The following is a 17,500-nucleotide window of genomic DNA, read 5'->3' on the forward strand; positions in this document are numbered from 1 at the left end:
ATTGTGACACAGCACTCCACAGCACACAAGTGAACACTGCACACAACGAAATTGCATTTATGCCTCACTCGTGCAAGGGGGCAGCCCTCAGTGGCGCCCCATGGGGAGCAGTGCGGTGGGACGGTACCATGCTCAGGGTACCTCAGTCATGGAGGAGGATGGGGGAGAGCACTGGTTGATTACTCCCCCCACCAACCTGGCGGGTCGGGAGTCGAACCGGCAACCTCTGGGATGCAAGTCTGACGCCCTAACCGCTCACCCATGACTGCCCACACTGATGCGTTGACCAGGAGGTGGTGAGTTCGAGACCCGAAGGGCGGAGTGCAGGGGAACAGCTCAGTCCCTCGAGTTCTCCACGTAGTAGCCAGGGCTTGACATTAACTTTTTCACCCACCGGCCACTGCGGCTAGTGGTTTTCCCGAGTCACTAGCCATTCAGGTATTCCACTAGTCACAGATTTTATATCGTTTTTTTTTCCCCTTAATCATGATGGTGTACTTCTAACCTCAGAAGATGAGGTGCTAAAGCAAGATGAGTGTATAGCTTTCTACATGGAAGTATATCAAGCCAATAGAAACTGAGTTACTGAGCTTTTTCTTGAATACAAACAATTGATACACAAGGGGCAAACAACAGAAAATAGGCTACTATGAAGCGTACGTCATACCGCGGAATAAGCTGATAGCCAAATTGGCTAGTGACATTGAAAGTATTACTAGCCACAGCCAAGTTTTACCAGCATTTGGCCGGTTGGCAGGTGCCAGTGTCAAGCCCACATAGTAGCTGACACTGCACATGCAAACACTCAGATAGCCGTTATAGCATGGTGGGGGTGATGCTCAGTCCCTCGAGTTCTCCACGTAGTAGCTAACACTGCACATGCAAACACTCAGATACCCGTTATACACGGTGGGGGTGATGTGATGTAATGTAATGTAATGGGGACGCTACAGGACGCTATAGGGTGCTTCAAGCTACCTCTGGCTCTCCACAGTCACACTGCTCTCCCTCCTAGACATACGTAGCTAGTTGTAGATACACTTCATACTTCTGTATGGTGGGGTGATGTACAAATGTAATGTAATGTAATCGGGATGCTATTAGTTACCCCTAGCTCTCCACAGTCACACTCCTCTCCCTCCATGACGTAGCTAGTAGTGGATACACTTTATACTGCGGTATAATGTAATGTAATGTAATGTAATGTAATGTAATGTAATAGAATGCTATGCACTGTAATGTGATGTAATGTAATAGAATGTAATGTAATGTAATAGAATGCAATGTAATGTAATAGGGGTGCTAGTTACCTCTACCTCTCCACAGTCGCAGTAGTAGTAGATACACTTAACACTGTGGCATTACGCAATGTAATGTAATGTAATGTAATGTAATGTAATATAATCGGGATGCTAGTTACCTCTAGCTCTCCGCATTCGCACTCCTCTCCCTCATGTAATGTAATGTAATAGGGGTGCTAATGTAATGTAATGTAATGTAATGTAATGTAATGTAATGCTGCTAGTTACCTCTAGCTCTCCACAGTCACACTCCTCTCCCTCCACCACGTAGCTACAGTAGTAGTGGATACACTTCATACTGTGGTATTACGCAATGTAATGTAAAGTAATGTAATGTAATGTAATATAATCGGGATGCTAGTTACCTCTAGCTCTCCGCATTCGCACTCCTATGGTATTACGTAATGTAATGTAATGTAACGTAATGTAATGTAATAGAGATGCTAATGTAATGTAGTGTAGTGTAATGTAATGGGGACGCTATAGGAGGCTACAGGACGCTAGTTATGGTATAACGTAATGTAATGTAATGCAATGTAATCGCCGATCCAATGTAATCGGGATGCTATTAGTTACCTCTAGCTCTCCACAGTCGCACTCCTCTCCCTCCTCCACGTATCCGTTGCCGCACTTCTGTCCCCCGTACAGCACCTTGACCTCGGGCATGTTGTACAGACACATCCCAACGCCCTTCTCCAGGCTGGCCGCCAGGTCCTTCTTGCTGCACGTGCTGAACACTGTTGGAAACGGATACCTGGAATAAAACACACACACACACACACAATTACACCACTGTTGGAAACGGATACCTGGAATAAACCAAAACACACACACAATTACACCACTGTTGGAAACGGATACCTGGAATACACACAGAACACACACACAATTACACCACTGTTGGAAACGGATACCTGGAATACACGAAAAACACACACACGCACACGCACACACACACACACACACACACACACACACACACACACACACACACACACACACACGCACAGAATTACACCACAGTGAAATAATTACAGGGCAAATCCAGTGAAATGAGATATGAGACGATGGGAGAGGTTGGAGTTGGGGTTGGGGAGACAATGCAGAGCAAGCAGCTGTCCCTAATCTGGCCAGTTGAGGGTCGTCAAACAGCTGTCCCTAATCTGGCCAGTTGAGGGTCGTCCACCCACCACTGATTTTTGGGACGAACATAGAGTGCGTCAGCATAAATAAGTGTACAGTATGTCAGCATGAATAAGTGTGTTTAACCCGTGAAATCTGAGGGCACTGCCTTGGGGGCCTCTCACCCAGAGCTGTGTCTGACACCAGCCAAGGGGAGAGGAGAACAGTAATGTCTGACACCAACCAAGGGGAGAGGGGGACAGCGATAAGAGAAATTTACGATTCCCCAGCTCATAAGAAATCTCCCTGACAACAACTCTCCCCCATGCAAGCTCCATAAATCCAAAACAACAATGGGAACTGGAGGAGGAGGAGGAGGAGGAGGAGGAGGAAGAAGAGGAAGAGGATGAGTAGCAGGAGGAGGAAGAGGAGGAGCAGGAGGAGGAAAAAGAGGAAGAGGAGGAGGAGGAGGAAGAGGAGGAGGAGGACGAAGAAGAAGAGGAAGAGGAGGAGGACGAAGAGGAAGATGAGGAGGACGAGGAGGAGGAAGAGGAGGATGAGGAAGATAGAGGATGGAAAGGAGGAGGAAGAGGAAGAGGAGGAGGAGGAGGAGGAGGAAGAGGAGGAGGATGTGTTTTTAATATTGTTCTTGGAGCAGAGTGAGAAGAGAGAGAGAGAGAGAGAGAGAGAGAGAGAGAGAGAGAGAGAGAGAGAGAGAGAGAGAGAGAGAGAGAGAGAGAGAGAGCAGAGGAGAGAGAGAGAGAGAGAGAGAGAGAGAGAGAGAGAGAGAGAGAGAGAGAGAGAGAGAGATGAGCAGAGTGAGAGAGGGTGGACTTCTCCACAGTCCCAGAGAGAAAGAGAGAGATCATATGCATCATATCTCAGCGGCTTTACAGTGACAGTCCACGGAAACGTGCAGATAGATAAATGTTTACAAATAATATCAAGTTGCATAGCAACCTGCACTGACAGTTCGGAACTATTTTCCTGAGCGTAGGAACTGATAGGCATGTGCAAAATAATCAAACAGGAGAGTGGAACAGGATAGTGGAAAAGGTACTTTGCTGTTTATTATTATTATTATTATTATTATTATTATTATTATTATTATTATTATTATTATTATTATTATTATTATTGTTATGTTGACAAAAGGACCTGTTGTGTAAAAGCAATAGGACCCTTGTGGTCGGGATGATGTTAACAGATATCCTCCTAGGCGTGATTGCCGATGAACGAACCACACGCGGGAGGATATCCACTAAGCTCATCCCCCCCACTCGTGTCATATTGCTTAAATATCTGTGTGCATGTGTGTATACTGCTACCGACTGCATGTATTTTGTTGCAATGATGTGTCAATAAAAAGAGGCAAGAGTGTAGGGAAGTTTCCTTCTTGAGAGTAACCAAAGTGTTGTATTCCTCCAGGAACCAAACACACACACAAACAATACAAACAAACTCCTACGCACACACACACACGTGCACATAGGTCCCCATAAGTAACCAAAGCTCTTGGGCTATCCCATCAAACCCCCCCCCCCACACACACACACACACATGAATTTTAATGTTCTGCTTACCCACCGCACAACACAACACACTCTCCCCGCAGTTCCTTATGGCTCAGAGAAAACAAGCAAGAGGATGGAGAGAGAGAGTGGAAAAATATTCACAGTGTCTCACAAGGAAATAAACAAAAACGGCAGACACGCCCACAAATAAACAGACTCACAGCCACACACACTGATGAAGCTCTGTCAAGATAAACACCTGCACTGCAGAGACAAAAGGCCTTTTTCCACTGCCCGTTTTCTACCCGATACACCTCAACACGACATGACTTGGCCAAGTTGATTAGCCAAGTACAGCACGGCACATCTGGAAAACCAGCCCTCGTTTTTCAGTAGGCTACTGTCGCTATCTACTATCCAGAATACGGTGCATCAGCTGCCCTACAATGGTATATTAAAATAAACAATCAGGGTGGCCACCCGATCAACTAAATTAGACTTGTCTTTAGTTTGACACTTTATTTATTTGATATTAAAATTGAAGCTGAAAATGAACATTGTAGTATCCAAATATGATCCTGCTCAAAGTATGTATAGCTTACTTCGATAGATTAGACATCCGTCTGCCGTACGCTAGTCAACTAGCCTATGTTAAGTAATGCTACGAGACAACGTTGAAAAGGTAACTCCAACTATACACCGGGGAAAAGGGTTTGTAATGGAAACATTAACCAGGCTGACAGAACACTACCACTCAGCTTGACACGACACAGCACGACACGGCTGTATGTGGAAGAATGCCTTTACAGTATATATAGAAACAGTCTCTGATACTCTCACTATATTGCTATAGCTGATGGACTTATCCTCATGCTCTCTGAACAAACCTCTCAACCTCGCATATAGCATTTCAAACACATTTTACGCTTCCTTGGAAGAACGCTTGAGTGGCAGACACAATTATTTCCATCTGTTGTCAGAGTGCTGTAGCAGACGATTGTAAAAACAGTAAATACAGGTCACTGGGTGATAGCAAAGGGGAATATATGGGTCACAAGACTAATTACTCTTCCAAGGACGCCATTACATTTCCAGAAATATTCAGCAGGGGGGAGCAACTGTTGCGTGCCAGACGCTCTTGTCCCATTCATATTACTGTAAGGGGATTTGATCTCCTTCCCTCTCGCTCTCCTTCTCCAGAAGGGATTTGATCTCCTTCCCTCTCTCTCTCCTCCTCCAAGGGATTTGATCTCCTTCCCTCTCTCCTCCTACACTCCAACAGATGTGCCTGTCCAGTCTGAACTGTATGCACTGCAGCCCTGTGAAGCCTTTCTTCAACTCAGCCATTTAACAACATGACCCCCCCCCACCCCCTGCGTATATCCAGTATATCCACGCACTCAACCAGATCGCCCGTCCTCCCTCCTGTAAAACAAGATGTGCCCCCCCCGACTCCATCCATGCACTCAAACATGACCCCCACTCCTATCGCTCGTCTCTCCCCCCTCTTGTAATCCCCCGCCCCCCATGCACTCAAACATGACCCCCTCCCTCTCCTATCGCTCGTCTCCCCCTCCTGTAACCCCCCCCATGCACTCAAACATGACCCCCTCTCCTATCGCTTGTCCTCCCCCCATGCACTCAAACATGACCCCCTCTCCTATCGCTTGTCCTCCCCTCCTCCTGTAACCCCCCCCCCCCCATATGACCTCCTCTCCTATCGCTTGTCCCCCCCCTCCTGTAACGTCCCCCCCCCGTCCCCCCCCCCCCCATATGACCTCCTCTCCTATCGCTTGTCCTCCCCTCCCAAATCAACACTCCTCTCTGGTTGCTTCTCCACATGCAGCACATTATAGACTCATGCAGCAGGATGACGTCCTGAGTGTTTTCAAATGACCTCACTGCTGGCCCAACTTTTATTCCTCTCCGCAGTGGAGGAGGGGGGTGCAGAGGAGGAGGGGAGGGTGGTGGTGTGGTGATGTAGTGGTGGGGTGGGGTGGGGTGGGGTGGGGTGATGCTGTGGAGGGGAGGAGGGGGGGGTGGACATTCGGTTTGTTTTCCCCTATAAATGGGCGTAACGCACATTTAGGAGCAAAGTACCCGGATGGCCGTTCATGAGTATGGTGATGTTTGGGGGTGCGAGTGGGCTGGGTGGGGTGGGGTGATGTTTGGGGGTGGGGTGGGCTGGGTGGGGTGGGGTGATGTTTGGGGGGTGCGAGTGGGCTGGGTGGGGTGGGGTGATGTAGTGGAGGAGGGGAGTGGGGTGGGGTGGGGTGATGTTTGGGGGTGCGAGTGGGCTGGGTGGGTGGGGGTGATGTTTGGGGGTGGGGTGGGCTGGGTGGGGTGGGGTGATGTTTGGGGGTGGGGTGATGTTTGGGGGTGGGAGTGGGCTTGGTTGGGGTGGGGTGATGTTTGGGGGTGGGGTGGGGTGATGTTTGGGGGGGTGGGGTGGGGTGATGTTTGGGGGGTGCGAGTGGGCTGGGTGGGGTGGGGTGATGTTTGGGGGTGGGGTGGGCTGGGGTGATGTTTGGGGGTGGGAGTGGGGTGGGGTGATGTTTGGGGGGTGCGAGTGGGCTGGGTGGGGTGGGGTGATGTTTTGGGGTGGGGTGGGGTTGGGTGGGGTGGGGTGATGTTTTCGGAGGGGAGTGGGCTGGGTGGGGTGGGGTGATGTTTGGGGGTGGAGTGGGGTGATGTTTGGGGGTGTGAGTGGGCTGGGTGGGGTGGGGTGATGTTTGGGGGTGGGGTGGGCTGGGTGGGGTGGGGTGATGTTTGGGGGTGCGAGTGGGCTGGGTGGGGTGGGGTGATGTTTGGGGGTGGGGTGGGTAGCATGACGATTTCTTGGAGGCTGGGAAGGATCTGGAGGCTGTGGAGTTGGGCAGTTGGTAAAGGTGACCTCAAACTGCATGCAGTTGACCCCAAGGTCGGATGGGGGCTGCCCTTGCGCCTCACATAACAATAACATTCTGAGTGCAGGTTCCAAAGGAGACGATTGAACTTGCTGTTCTAGCAGCACAAACCCACTTTGAAGGAGCTGAGATGAAGGGAGAGGACAGGAGGACGAGGAGAGGAGAGGTAAGGGTGGGGTGTGTTTGGGGGGGGAGCTAGAGATGATTAGAGAAAGACGAGAGGAGAGATAAGAGTAAGGCAGTGGGGGTGAGGGGGTGCTGGAGCTAGAGACAGCTGTGTGGGTGGTTTATGGCAATGCCTGTCATGTTGTTGTGTTTCTGAGGTTGAGAAAACACTGTTTTTTATCCAGAGAAAACAACCTCGATAGCAGCTGGCAACCCCTGCCCACCACACTACCACAAACCACCACCTCTGAAAACCCTTTATCTTTGACACCACATTTGCCTTCCTTGCTCTCTATCCAAAACCAACTCATACTCCATCAAAAGCACCCTGCCAGAGTATCTTAGACTGTGGCAAACCATCAAGCCCCCTGACTGTGCCGTGACAAGAGAGGGCACGAGATATGCCATGTTAGTGCACTTTGCCTCGCTTAAGGCAATGAGAGGCAGTGTGCATGAGGTTTGTCTCAGACCTTTTCAGTGCTGAACAAAAGAGCTGTAATAGAAAAAACATCATTTTCTGTGGGCCACAGAGATTCGCTGGGATGGGAAAGGCACTAGTTCTCACTTGCTTGTCTGCAGTGCCCCTGTGTCTTGTGAATCTTCTGCTGTTAAATTGATGGATGAGTGTCCACTGATGAGGAACAGGCAGTGCAGTCATTTAGGCAGAACAGAATGATGCAAATATAGTCTCCTCCTCCTCTTCTCCTCCTCCCCTTCCTCCTCCTCCTCTTCCTCCTCTCCTGACTCCGCTGGATGAATTTCCCTTTCAAAACACACGCTTGCTGCCCAGTTCATTTATACAACCTTCCCTGAGCAGCACAACAGAGAGTGCAGTCATTTAGGCAGAACAGAATGATGCAAAAATAATCTCCTACTCCTCATCTTCCTCTCCCTCCTCTTCCTCCTCCTCCTACTCCTCATCTTCCTCTCCCTCCTCCTCCTACTCCACCTCTTCCTTTTCCTCTTACCCCTCCTCTTCTTTCTCCTCCCCTCCTCCTACTCTTCTCCTCCTCCTCCTCCTCTTCCTTCTCCTCCTCCTACTCAAACTCTTCCTCCTCCTTCTCATCTTCCTCTTCCTCCTCCTTCTTGCCCTCCAACTCCTTCACTGCTCCTGAATAAATGTGCAAAACTCGCTTGCTGCCCAGGCCATTTAAACAACAGCGTCCCCTGAGCTTGCTGCCCAGGCCATTTAAACAACAGCGTCCCCCTGAGCTGTGCAAATGCATGCAAAGCTGATGCTTAATCTAATCTGCCGCCGTCAATTATGTCACTGGACCGTTACGAATGTCACCAATGTCCCTGCAGGGCCAAAAGGCAGTCACCATCAGCTCTGTGCACCCAACTTGCTCGCCAACAGACTTTTTTTCCTACAACATCACACAGGCTTCTTCCCGAGTTATTCCCCGTTAAATGATATGATCAGAGGAGCTCGGAGAAGGCTGGCTGTCTGAGTGAGGCTGAAGGATATTAAAGAATCCTCTCGCTCTGATTTCCCCAGAGATGCAATTAACCGGAGTGGGCAAGAGGGCGTTGCTGACCCCCAGAGGGACGGCAGACGGTTCAAGAGGGCGTTGCTGACCCCCAGAGGGGCGGCGGGCGGTTCACTCTGGCCACCGGCCTCTACCCATCCTCTGATTCATATCCGACTTTGCTCCCCGCCCCCCTGGCACGGCAGTCAGGCAGCCTGTTAGGCAAGCTTCTATCAACTAAATATAGGGCTGCAAATTTGCGACAAACATACAGTTGTCTGACTTTGAGGGAAGAAGGTTGGTGAACCTTTCAGCAGATAAAGGCGAAAGGACAGAAAGGGTCATGGATTGCGTTTAGGTCTCTGTGCACCGCCAAGACAACAGCTGCATGGGGATGCAGTAGCAACATAGGACAGTGAATCCACTAAAAAGTCTCACGATGCAGAACCAGCCAGACAGTATATCTACGCTGTCTGGGTTTGAGAGGAAAAGGTTGGAGAACCTTTCAGCAGACAGAGGAGAAAAGGGGTTGGATTACGTCTAGGTCTCTACACATCACCAAGACAACAGCTGAATAACGATCCAGTAGTAACTCGCTGCCCTAATGTGCTCCCCCATCGTAGACCTCGTTTCCATAACGGGTAACCTGAGCAATTACTGTCATGATATGAGGGATCAGTCTGCACCCCAATTACTGTCATATTATGAGGGATCGGTCTGCACCTCATTACATCATGAGGTGCACATCACATCATGCAATAACAATGCGGCAATCCATACTCATGAACGGCCATCCGGGTACTTTGCTCTTAAATTTGCGTTACGCCCCTTTATGGGTGAAAACAAACCGAATGTCTCATTGACTTATATGCTACATCGGCTAGCCTAAATGAACACATTCCATGCTTCAGCCACGTCTGTTTGGCTATATTATTTGAATATCCGGCAACACAACACGTTTTCGGCATGTTGCGCGAGAACAACGGTAGTCTACAGGTCCGTATCTTTCGTTTATTAAACCCCAACATCACCAATTGACTTGCATGGGTTGTTTTCCCCCACAAATGGGCGTAACGCACATGGAAAACGTCACGCCGTTCATGAGTATTGCAGCACTCCACTCTATTAGCTGACCAATAGCAGTCGTCCACTGTATTAGCTGACCAATGGCGGCTGTCCACTGTATTAGGTGACCAATAGCAGCCCTCCACTCTATTAGCTGACCAATGGCAGCCCTCCACTGTATTAGCTGACCAATGGCAGCCTTTCACTGTATTAGGTGACCAATGGCAGCTGTCCACTCTATTAGCTGACCAATGGCAGCCCTCCACTATATTAGCTGACCAATGGCAGCCCTCCACTGTAGTAGGTGAATGAGACGGCTGATTGTCATGATGTCATCCGTGAGCAGACACTGAGCAGAGAGTTTCTCACGGGGTTGGGAAACACACTGCGTACCACCAGCCTGGAGCATAAATCAAGACACACAAAACCGTTCTGCTTGTCATCAAACTTGACAAATGCATTTTTCTCCAATGCAGTAGTTTTGTTTATTTCAGACAGGTTGCCAGGAGCGAACCTCACTGCAGGCAGGGATGCTGCGTCCAAGTCGAATGTGCAGACTTGAGGGTTCATCTGTTTTACAGTAAAGGGTAATGGTCTGTCATTAGACAGCTGAAGCTGACACTACGTATGACCTCGTTTCAACCGAGGTAGTGCTCATGCCCGTGCTGCTGCTGTTGCCAGACTGAAAAAAAACGGCTTGGCTCCAGCACCAGCACCCTCAATGCAATCCAAGTCTAATGTGCAGATCACAAAAAAGAGAAAAGGGAATGCTTCACTGGGTCCTGTATCCAGTTAGTAAAAAAGGGTGCTCATCTAAATCAACTTGGGCGTCCAAACTTCCATGAAAAGATTAAAAAACACTATTTGAGGCACTCCTTACTAAAGTTTAAAAAGCCTTTATTAAATACTGGCTACATGCCTACGTGGTTCGACCCATTGTCTTCATCAGGGCATGCCAAACAATTGCAGGTGAAAGGTATATCAGTCTAATGTGCAGATTTCTGCAGTCGGCAGCGCAGGGCTTGACATTGGCACCTGCGTTTGTAGCGTTCGACACTTCTGCCGTTTGTCCTTCCGTGCATTCTAGTGTGCTTGCACATTACAAAGATGTTTTAACAACATTTCAAAAGGTACAAGAGTGATTTAGAGTTTTAACATCAGCACATAAAACTCCACAACTTAAGACGGTGGGGACAGCAGCTCAGGCAAAGAAAGAGAAGCTTCCTCCCTACGTGTGCAAAACGGGGCTGCAAAGGAGTGAAAATTAAATGCCAGATTCACTAGCAAGCTCATCTCTTCCTTCATTTGTTAAAAGGGTAATGGTCCTTAGACAGCTGAGCCTGACACTATTACCTCATTTCAAAGGAGGCTGTGCCGGTGCCGGTACCGCTGCTGGAATGAAACCAGCACCGGTTCCGGCACCAGCAAGGCCCTGGCCGGAAAGAGGTATATGGGTCAATTCGAAACGGAAGGCAGTGACTCGATGACTCCCCTCCTACATAAACAGGTCAGTGATCAGATAGGTGAAGTTAGCTGATGAGGCAGCCGTTACGAACCGCACTAACGAGTGCCCTGCCTTGCGCATTTGATGTTACGGCTGATTCTATGGCGGGAGTTACGTTCATCACGTTAGCGCTTAGCTTACACATGCTATTTGAACGGTGAATGATCGTCAGACGGCGGAATCGTAAAATAGGCTATAAATAGATCTAGGGACGGCATATTTAGATACTACAATGTTGATTCATCCATTCGATTTTCAATATCTACATAGAATATCTTCAGAATAAAGAGTATGATAAGGTAGTAGCTTAGGTAGTAGCCATGTTTGTTTTTCAGGTTTCCGGTTGAGAGGGAGGTGGCGCACAGCATGTTGGGTACCAAGGCAGCGAAGTCAGCATCTGATGCTGCCCTCAAATATCCCTGTTACGCCCACAAATGCAGTCAACTGCCAAGGGAGGAAATAAAGCAATTTTTCGTTTCGATCCACACTTCATGACTCGATGTCCACTTAGCTCACTGGAAGGACAGCTGCCTTCCCCGATTCGAATGGACCCTATGTGTCCATAGTGGAGTGGGTTTGGAGGAGGACCCAGCAGAGCATGCAACTCAGAGAGTGTTTATGGGTAGTACGAGAGAGCAATCTCGCTACTTTTTCCGGGTGGTACTGTCCACTAAGTGGCGCCATCCAGACAGCGCAGAGGAGCGCCAAGGAGCGCAGAGGCTGTTGAAATGAATGTGGTCCCATGGAGCTCAACCACGATGCTGCCATTGCTTTGGGAGAGAATTGGTATCATCGTTTCATTTTATTTTTCCAAAAGGCAGGATAGATTATCCTTTCAAACAGCAGTTAGTTTAAATGTTTAAACTTGCTGGATCTTTGTAAAATACGTCTTTATTGTCAATATGACGTCACGAGTGGCTTCACACACTGCGTTTGGATTGGTCGGCCAGCTGCATTGCTGTGATCACGACGGCCGTAAAGCAATTTTGTTAGCAAGATGCTAGCGGAGCCTGACTCATAAATGCCAAAGCTGTAGGAAATCAGAAGGACATAACTCCCATGTTATTGTACATTTAATTGAATCCACATTGGTTTCACAGAACTTACAGTAATATTGTCAAGTTTCAGCAGACAGCGAGCACAATTGTCAGTTATTAGCGCCAGCCTTATGACCTCTGCTGTCTCGACAGCGCTCCCTAGGTGAACTGCAGGCACGGGTTTGAGGGCGAGATTCAACACTGTATGTAAACCCACTGTGATGCAACTGCTCTGCTGGCCCCACCTCCAGTGCTCTGCTGGCCCCTCCTCCCTAAAACCACCACCCTGCTATGGGGCACCTAAGGGGGAGTATATTGCCCCATGTGGCATTAGACTGAGCTACGAGGGGAGTATATTGCCCCATGTGGCATTAGACTGAGCTACGAGGGGAGTATATTGCCCCATGTGGCATTAGACTGAGCTACGAGGGGAGTATATTGCCCCATGTGGCATTAGACTGAGCTACGAGGGGTGTATATTGCCCCATGTGGCATTAGACTGAGCTACGAGGGGAGTATATTGCCCCATGTGGCATTAGACTGAGCTGCAAGGGGTGTCCAGTGTTAGGATTAGGTATTTATTGTATCAGGGACTGTGCTCTACAAAGTCGGCATGGGTGCAATCTGACAATAAAACTGTCTGTGACTGTGCTGTCTGCTGGGAGCAAAGCAACAGGGAGAGAGTGAGAGGGAAAGGGGGAAGGGAGAGAGAGAGGGAGAGAGAGGGAGAGAAAGAGAGAGAGGTAGAGAGAAATAGAGAGAGGGAGAAGGGAGGGGTCAAAAAGAAAGCTGCTACAGGCTGTGGGAGGTTTGTGTGGGCAAACTTCTTTTTCACTTATCTAGCGTTATTTATTTGTTTGTGCATCTCTGTCTGTTGATTTTCTTCTAGGACTGGTGTTTTCTTCAGCTTGCTCCTTCGGCCTTGAGCACACTGCTCTCTGGCAAGCAGCGGTGTTGTTTTATCATACATACAGAATAGGGTTCCCCTGCTTTTCATGGCCACCAGCCAAGCCAAACAAGCGATTAGGTATCCAGCACAAGCGGTGGAGCTCGTTGCATCAGCCAGGGCCCTGGACGCCGAGCATGTCACGACGAGCACGTCTTAACCCAGTAGGGACCCTGGACGCCGAGCATGTCTTAACCCAGTAGGGGCCCTGGACGCCGAGCACGTCTTAACCCAGTAGGGACCCTGGACGCCGAGCATGTCTTAACCCAGTAGGGACCCTGGACGCCGAGCACGTCTTAACCCAGTAGGGACCCTGGACGCCGAGCACGTCTTAACCCAGTAGGGACCCTGGACGCCGAGCATGTCTTAACCCAGTAGGGGCCCTGGACGCCAAGCATGTCTTAACCCAGTAGGGGCCCTGGACGCCAAGCATGTCTTAACCCAGTAGGGGCCCTGGACGCCAAGCATGTCTTAACCCAGTAGGGGCCCTGGACGCCAAGCATGTCTTAACCCAGTAGGGGCCCTGGACGCCAAGCATGTCTTAACCCAGTAGGGACCCTGGACGCCGAGCATGTCTTAACCCAGTAGGGACCCTGGACGCCGAGCATGTCTTAACCCAGTAGGGACCCTGGACGCCGAGCATGTCTTAACCCAGTAGGGACCCTGGACGCCGAGCATGTCTTAACCCAGTAGGGGCCCTGGACGCCAAGCATGTCTTAACCCAGTAGGGGCCCTGGACGCCAAGCATGTCTTAACCCAGTAGGGGCCCTGGACGCCAAGCATGTCTTAACCCAGTAGGGGCCCTGGACGCCAAGCATGTCTTAACCCAGTAGGGACCCTGGACGCCAAGCATGTCTTAACCCAGTAGGGACCCTGGACGCCAAGCATGTCTTAACCCAGTAGGGGCCCTGGACGCCAAGCATGTCTTAAACCCAGTAGGGGCCCTGGACGCCAAGCATGTCTTAACCCAGTAGGGACCCTGGACGCCAAGCATGTCTTAACCCAGTAGGGACCCTGGACGACGAGCACGTCTTAACCCAGTAGGGACCCTGGACGCCGAGCATGTCTTAACCCAGTAGACAGGGCCGCCGGCAGCTTTGGCCAGGCCCGGGACTAATTCAACTAAATGGGCCCCTGACCCAATACATAAAATGTAATGAAGACCCAATACTGGGCCCCCTTTCTCCCTGGGCCCGGGACAACACACCCCTTTGTCCCCCCCAGCGTCAGCTTCCCTGCCAGTAGGGACCCTGGAGCATGTCTTTACCGAGACGGGACCCTGAACGCCTTCAGAGCTGAGCATCTCTTGGCACTGGCCAGTGCTGGGACCCCTCCTATTAGCCAGTGGTTGGCAATGCCCTCCCACTGGCCTGTGGCTGGACTCAGGTGCCATAAGGACACACGCATCATTTATGGGTGAGCTGCCTCTCAGAAGGGACTGCTTCACCAGGGAATGACCTCGGCCGCTCATCTAGGGAGTGTGATTTCTGTCCAAAAAGCCACGCTTCAGGGAGAGACCTTGGACTATTGTTCCAACATAAGCAAGCACAATGTCAACGGCAATGGGTTGGGCTCAAATGGCCGGCCATTATTCATTCTTCAAGCTAGCTCCATCACCACAGGGCATTCACAACAGCTGTGTTAGCTTCCCCTGACTCCACCCCTTTGACCCCCAACAAGAGCACAAAGGACACCAAATTGCTCTGTGAGGAAAAAAATAACGACAAGCAATAAATTACCAATGAATTCCACGTGTACGAATGTTTACATATGATAGCAATCAGAGCCCTTCCTTCCTGTTCAGTAACACTCACTCAGTCTGCACCCAGGCAGAGTGACCTGGAGGGAGGTTAACAACAGCTGAGAGAGAGAGAGAGAGAGAGAGAGAGAGAGAGAGAGAGAGAGAGACAGAGAGACACAGAGAGAGAGAGAGAGAGAGAGAGAGAGAGAGACAGAGAGAGAGAGAGAGAGAGAGAGAGAGAGAGAGAGAGAGAGAGAGCCATTCCTGGAGGGGTAGAAAGATTTAAGACTTCATTTGTGGAACTGCAGCCAGAAACCTCAATTTGGGGCTAATGACCCACAGGGTGGTGACCAGTTCGACCCAGGCGCTCCCCTCGGGGGGGGTGGATGAATTAGCATTTATAGTTTACCCACTCATGTCATAATGAACACCAGGGGCTTTGGGAAATTGACACGAGTGGACTTGCGGACATGGAATGCGAAGTGAGACCATCTCGAAAGTTCCCATTTCAACACGGTAAGGTTTTTGTGATTTCTGATTCTAATTCTAATTCACAGAGTAATAACAACTTAATGTACATTCATATAGTTCGAAGACAACACAACGGTCCAAAAACCAAGATTGCAAAATATAATGGTTCAATACTAGCCTAGAAATCTAGACGCCCCTAGCGACTGCATGAATTGAATTTGCTCCCGGGGGCAGTCTAGCGGACCCCGGTCGTTTTGCGAGGCTGAAAGTTATCCGATGACAGGGCCAATCAAATCGCGAGGAGCGAGATGGGGGGCCGAGCTACCTAGTAAACACAGGAAACTTTCTGAGAAGACACATGGCGGCCGTCCGTGCTACTTACAGCACGAAAGTTTTTACTTAATTTAAAGAGCCTGGATGATAATACATTTCGTGGCTGACATGGATTGATGTAAAAATACACCATGAACTTATCAGACACAAATAGATCACTACACATTACCATTTGATCATTCGATGTTTTAAGCTAGCTCGGTAAGCTAATTTGAGCATTTTACAGAACCAGATAGTCACACGCTATTATCAGACCACTGTTGTAGGTGTAGAATGAAATTGCTGCCCCAATTTCTAATAAGACACATGCCATTAAAAAAGACATTTGGGAGCTTTGAACGTCTAGCTTACTAAACAGAACGTAGCTTACTAAATAGATGGGAATGACACCTAGTCTACCGAGCTAGCGGCTAGCCAACCTATCGTCAATAACACATCCGTGTATTAGTTCTATGGGTATACAGCTAGGTAGTGTAAGGGTGTAACTAACACTGAACATGCCATGTTGACAACAACCATAAATATAACCATTTAACAAGCCCCAAATTGCTCAACATTCTGCTGGTTGATCAAGGAGGGCCATGTGGTTGAAAACGAGGCTTTTTTAAACTGTGTAAGTGAAAACACGACTTATTAGTAAACTTGTTTGTGGCTGTGGTGATCACATGCATTCACTCCTATGAAGGCACGAAATTGCCGTTTCACCTACAAAGGGGCGTGTCGTGTGTACGTTCTGTAAGACAGCTGTGACGTTACACAGAAGTGTGTGGGGATACGTTGAGTGCCAAGGCATTTTGATAGACAACCGTTTATCCCGCCCACACTTTCTCCGAGCTCGCCCAGACCCTTGTACAGCTTTTTGCTGTACGGGTCTGGCTTGCCAGGCTAGTTCAATACTGGTTTTATAGACATGAAAACAAGTATACTATGAGGGTGAAATAAACTGTCAGATTAGTTTCCACAGTCCACATTAGACCACCACACTTGACCTGCTGGACTGACCCTGTAGAGGGGGTCATGACGCACCTGACCTAACTGTTGTATCTGGCATGTCTCCCGAGTGCTAGAAAGAAAATAAATGACTCCATCACCTTAAGAAGTGTAAGTTACAATTAGTGTTGCACCGATACCAATACCAGTATCGGCCGGGGCCCGATACGGCACAAAAATGGTGGTATCGGTATCGGCAAGTACCAAAAAATAGGGCACTGATGCCATTTACTGATGCTTGTATGACACCTGAATGCAGCATTGAACTTAATCATCACGGTCTGAGAAGGTGGGGTCTGTTTTAAAGGTGGCTGGCTGCCTTCAGTAAAGGCCTAAAGTGCAGGAGGGAATCCGTGTTTGTGTTCATAGTACGGTGGCCCACTGAAGACTTTTATAGCTCTTTGGAGGAATTTGAAGTGGCCCCTCTTATGAAAAAAGGTTCCCCACCCCCTGCTTCAGAGGGTCATGATATTGGATTAACCCAGAAGAGGGGGTCATGATATTAGAGCTGGGGTTCCCAAATGTACCGATAGACTCCAGCCAAGGCCCCCCTGACACGGGTCGTGCCAAGGCCCCCCATACACCGATAGACTTTTTTTTTTGTGTACTCTTTTTCACAACCACAGTCTCGATCTGAGTGTCAGTGCCCCATTTGGATATATAATTTACAGAATTCAGAGATGAAATAGATTATTATAATGCAGTTCTCAACTGATGGGAATATTATTTAGTTTATTTTTGCTTATTTTGGTGTACATTCATTAATAAATTATTATTATTTTTTGCTATACTTTTTCTTCCAACCTGCCGCGGCCCCCCTAGCACCCCTTCGCGGCCCCCCCAGGGGTTCCCGGCCCCCACTTTGAAAACCACTATATTAGAGGATCATGATATTGGACTCACCCTGTGGAGGGGGTCATGATGCATCCTCCGCGG

The 17,500-nt window shown here is 49.1% G+C and overlaps 1 protein-coding gene across 2 annotated transcripts in view; it reads right to left on the reverse strand.

The window, feature by feature from the left end:
* The window catches only part of LOC134466935 (disintegrin and metalloproteinase domain-containing protein 12-like), a 154,105-nt gene that overhangs the window by 39,192 nt on the left and 97,413 nt on the right, over nt 1-17,500 (reverse strand). For both annotated transcript variants that reach the window (XR_010038450.1, XM_063220861.1), the window contains exon 12: nt 1,878-2,055. Coding sequence is in view for 1 of the 2 variants with exons in the window: in XM_063220861.1 (XP_063076931.1) it covers nt 1,878-2,055 (178 nt within the window). In the remaining variant the exon portion in view is untranslated. The remainder of the gene's footprint in view (nt 1-1,877; nt 2,056-17,500) is intronic.

Source organism: Engraulis encrasicolus, chromosome 17 (genome assembly GCF_034702125.1).
Source record: "Engraulis encrasicolus isolate BLACKSEA-1 chromosome 17, IST_EnEncr_1.0, whole genome shotgun sequence".
Lineage (NCBI taxonomy): Eukaryota > Metazoa > Chordata > Actinopteri > Clupeiformes > Engraulidae > Engraulis > Engraulis encrasicolus.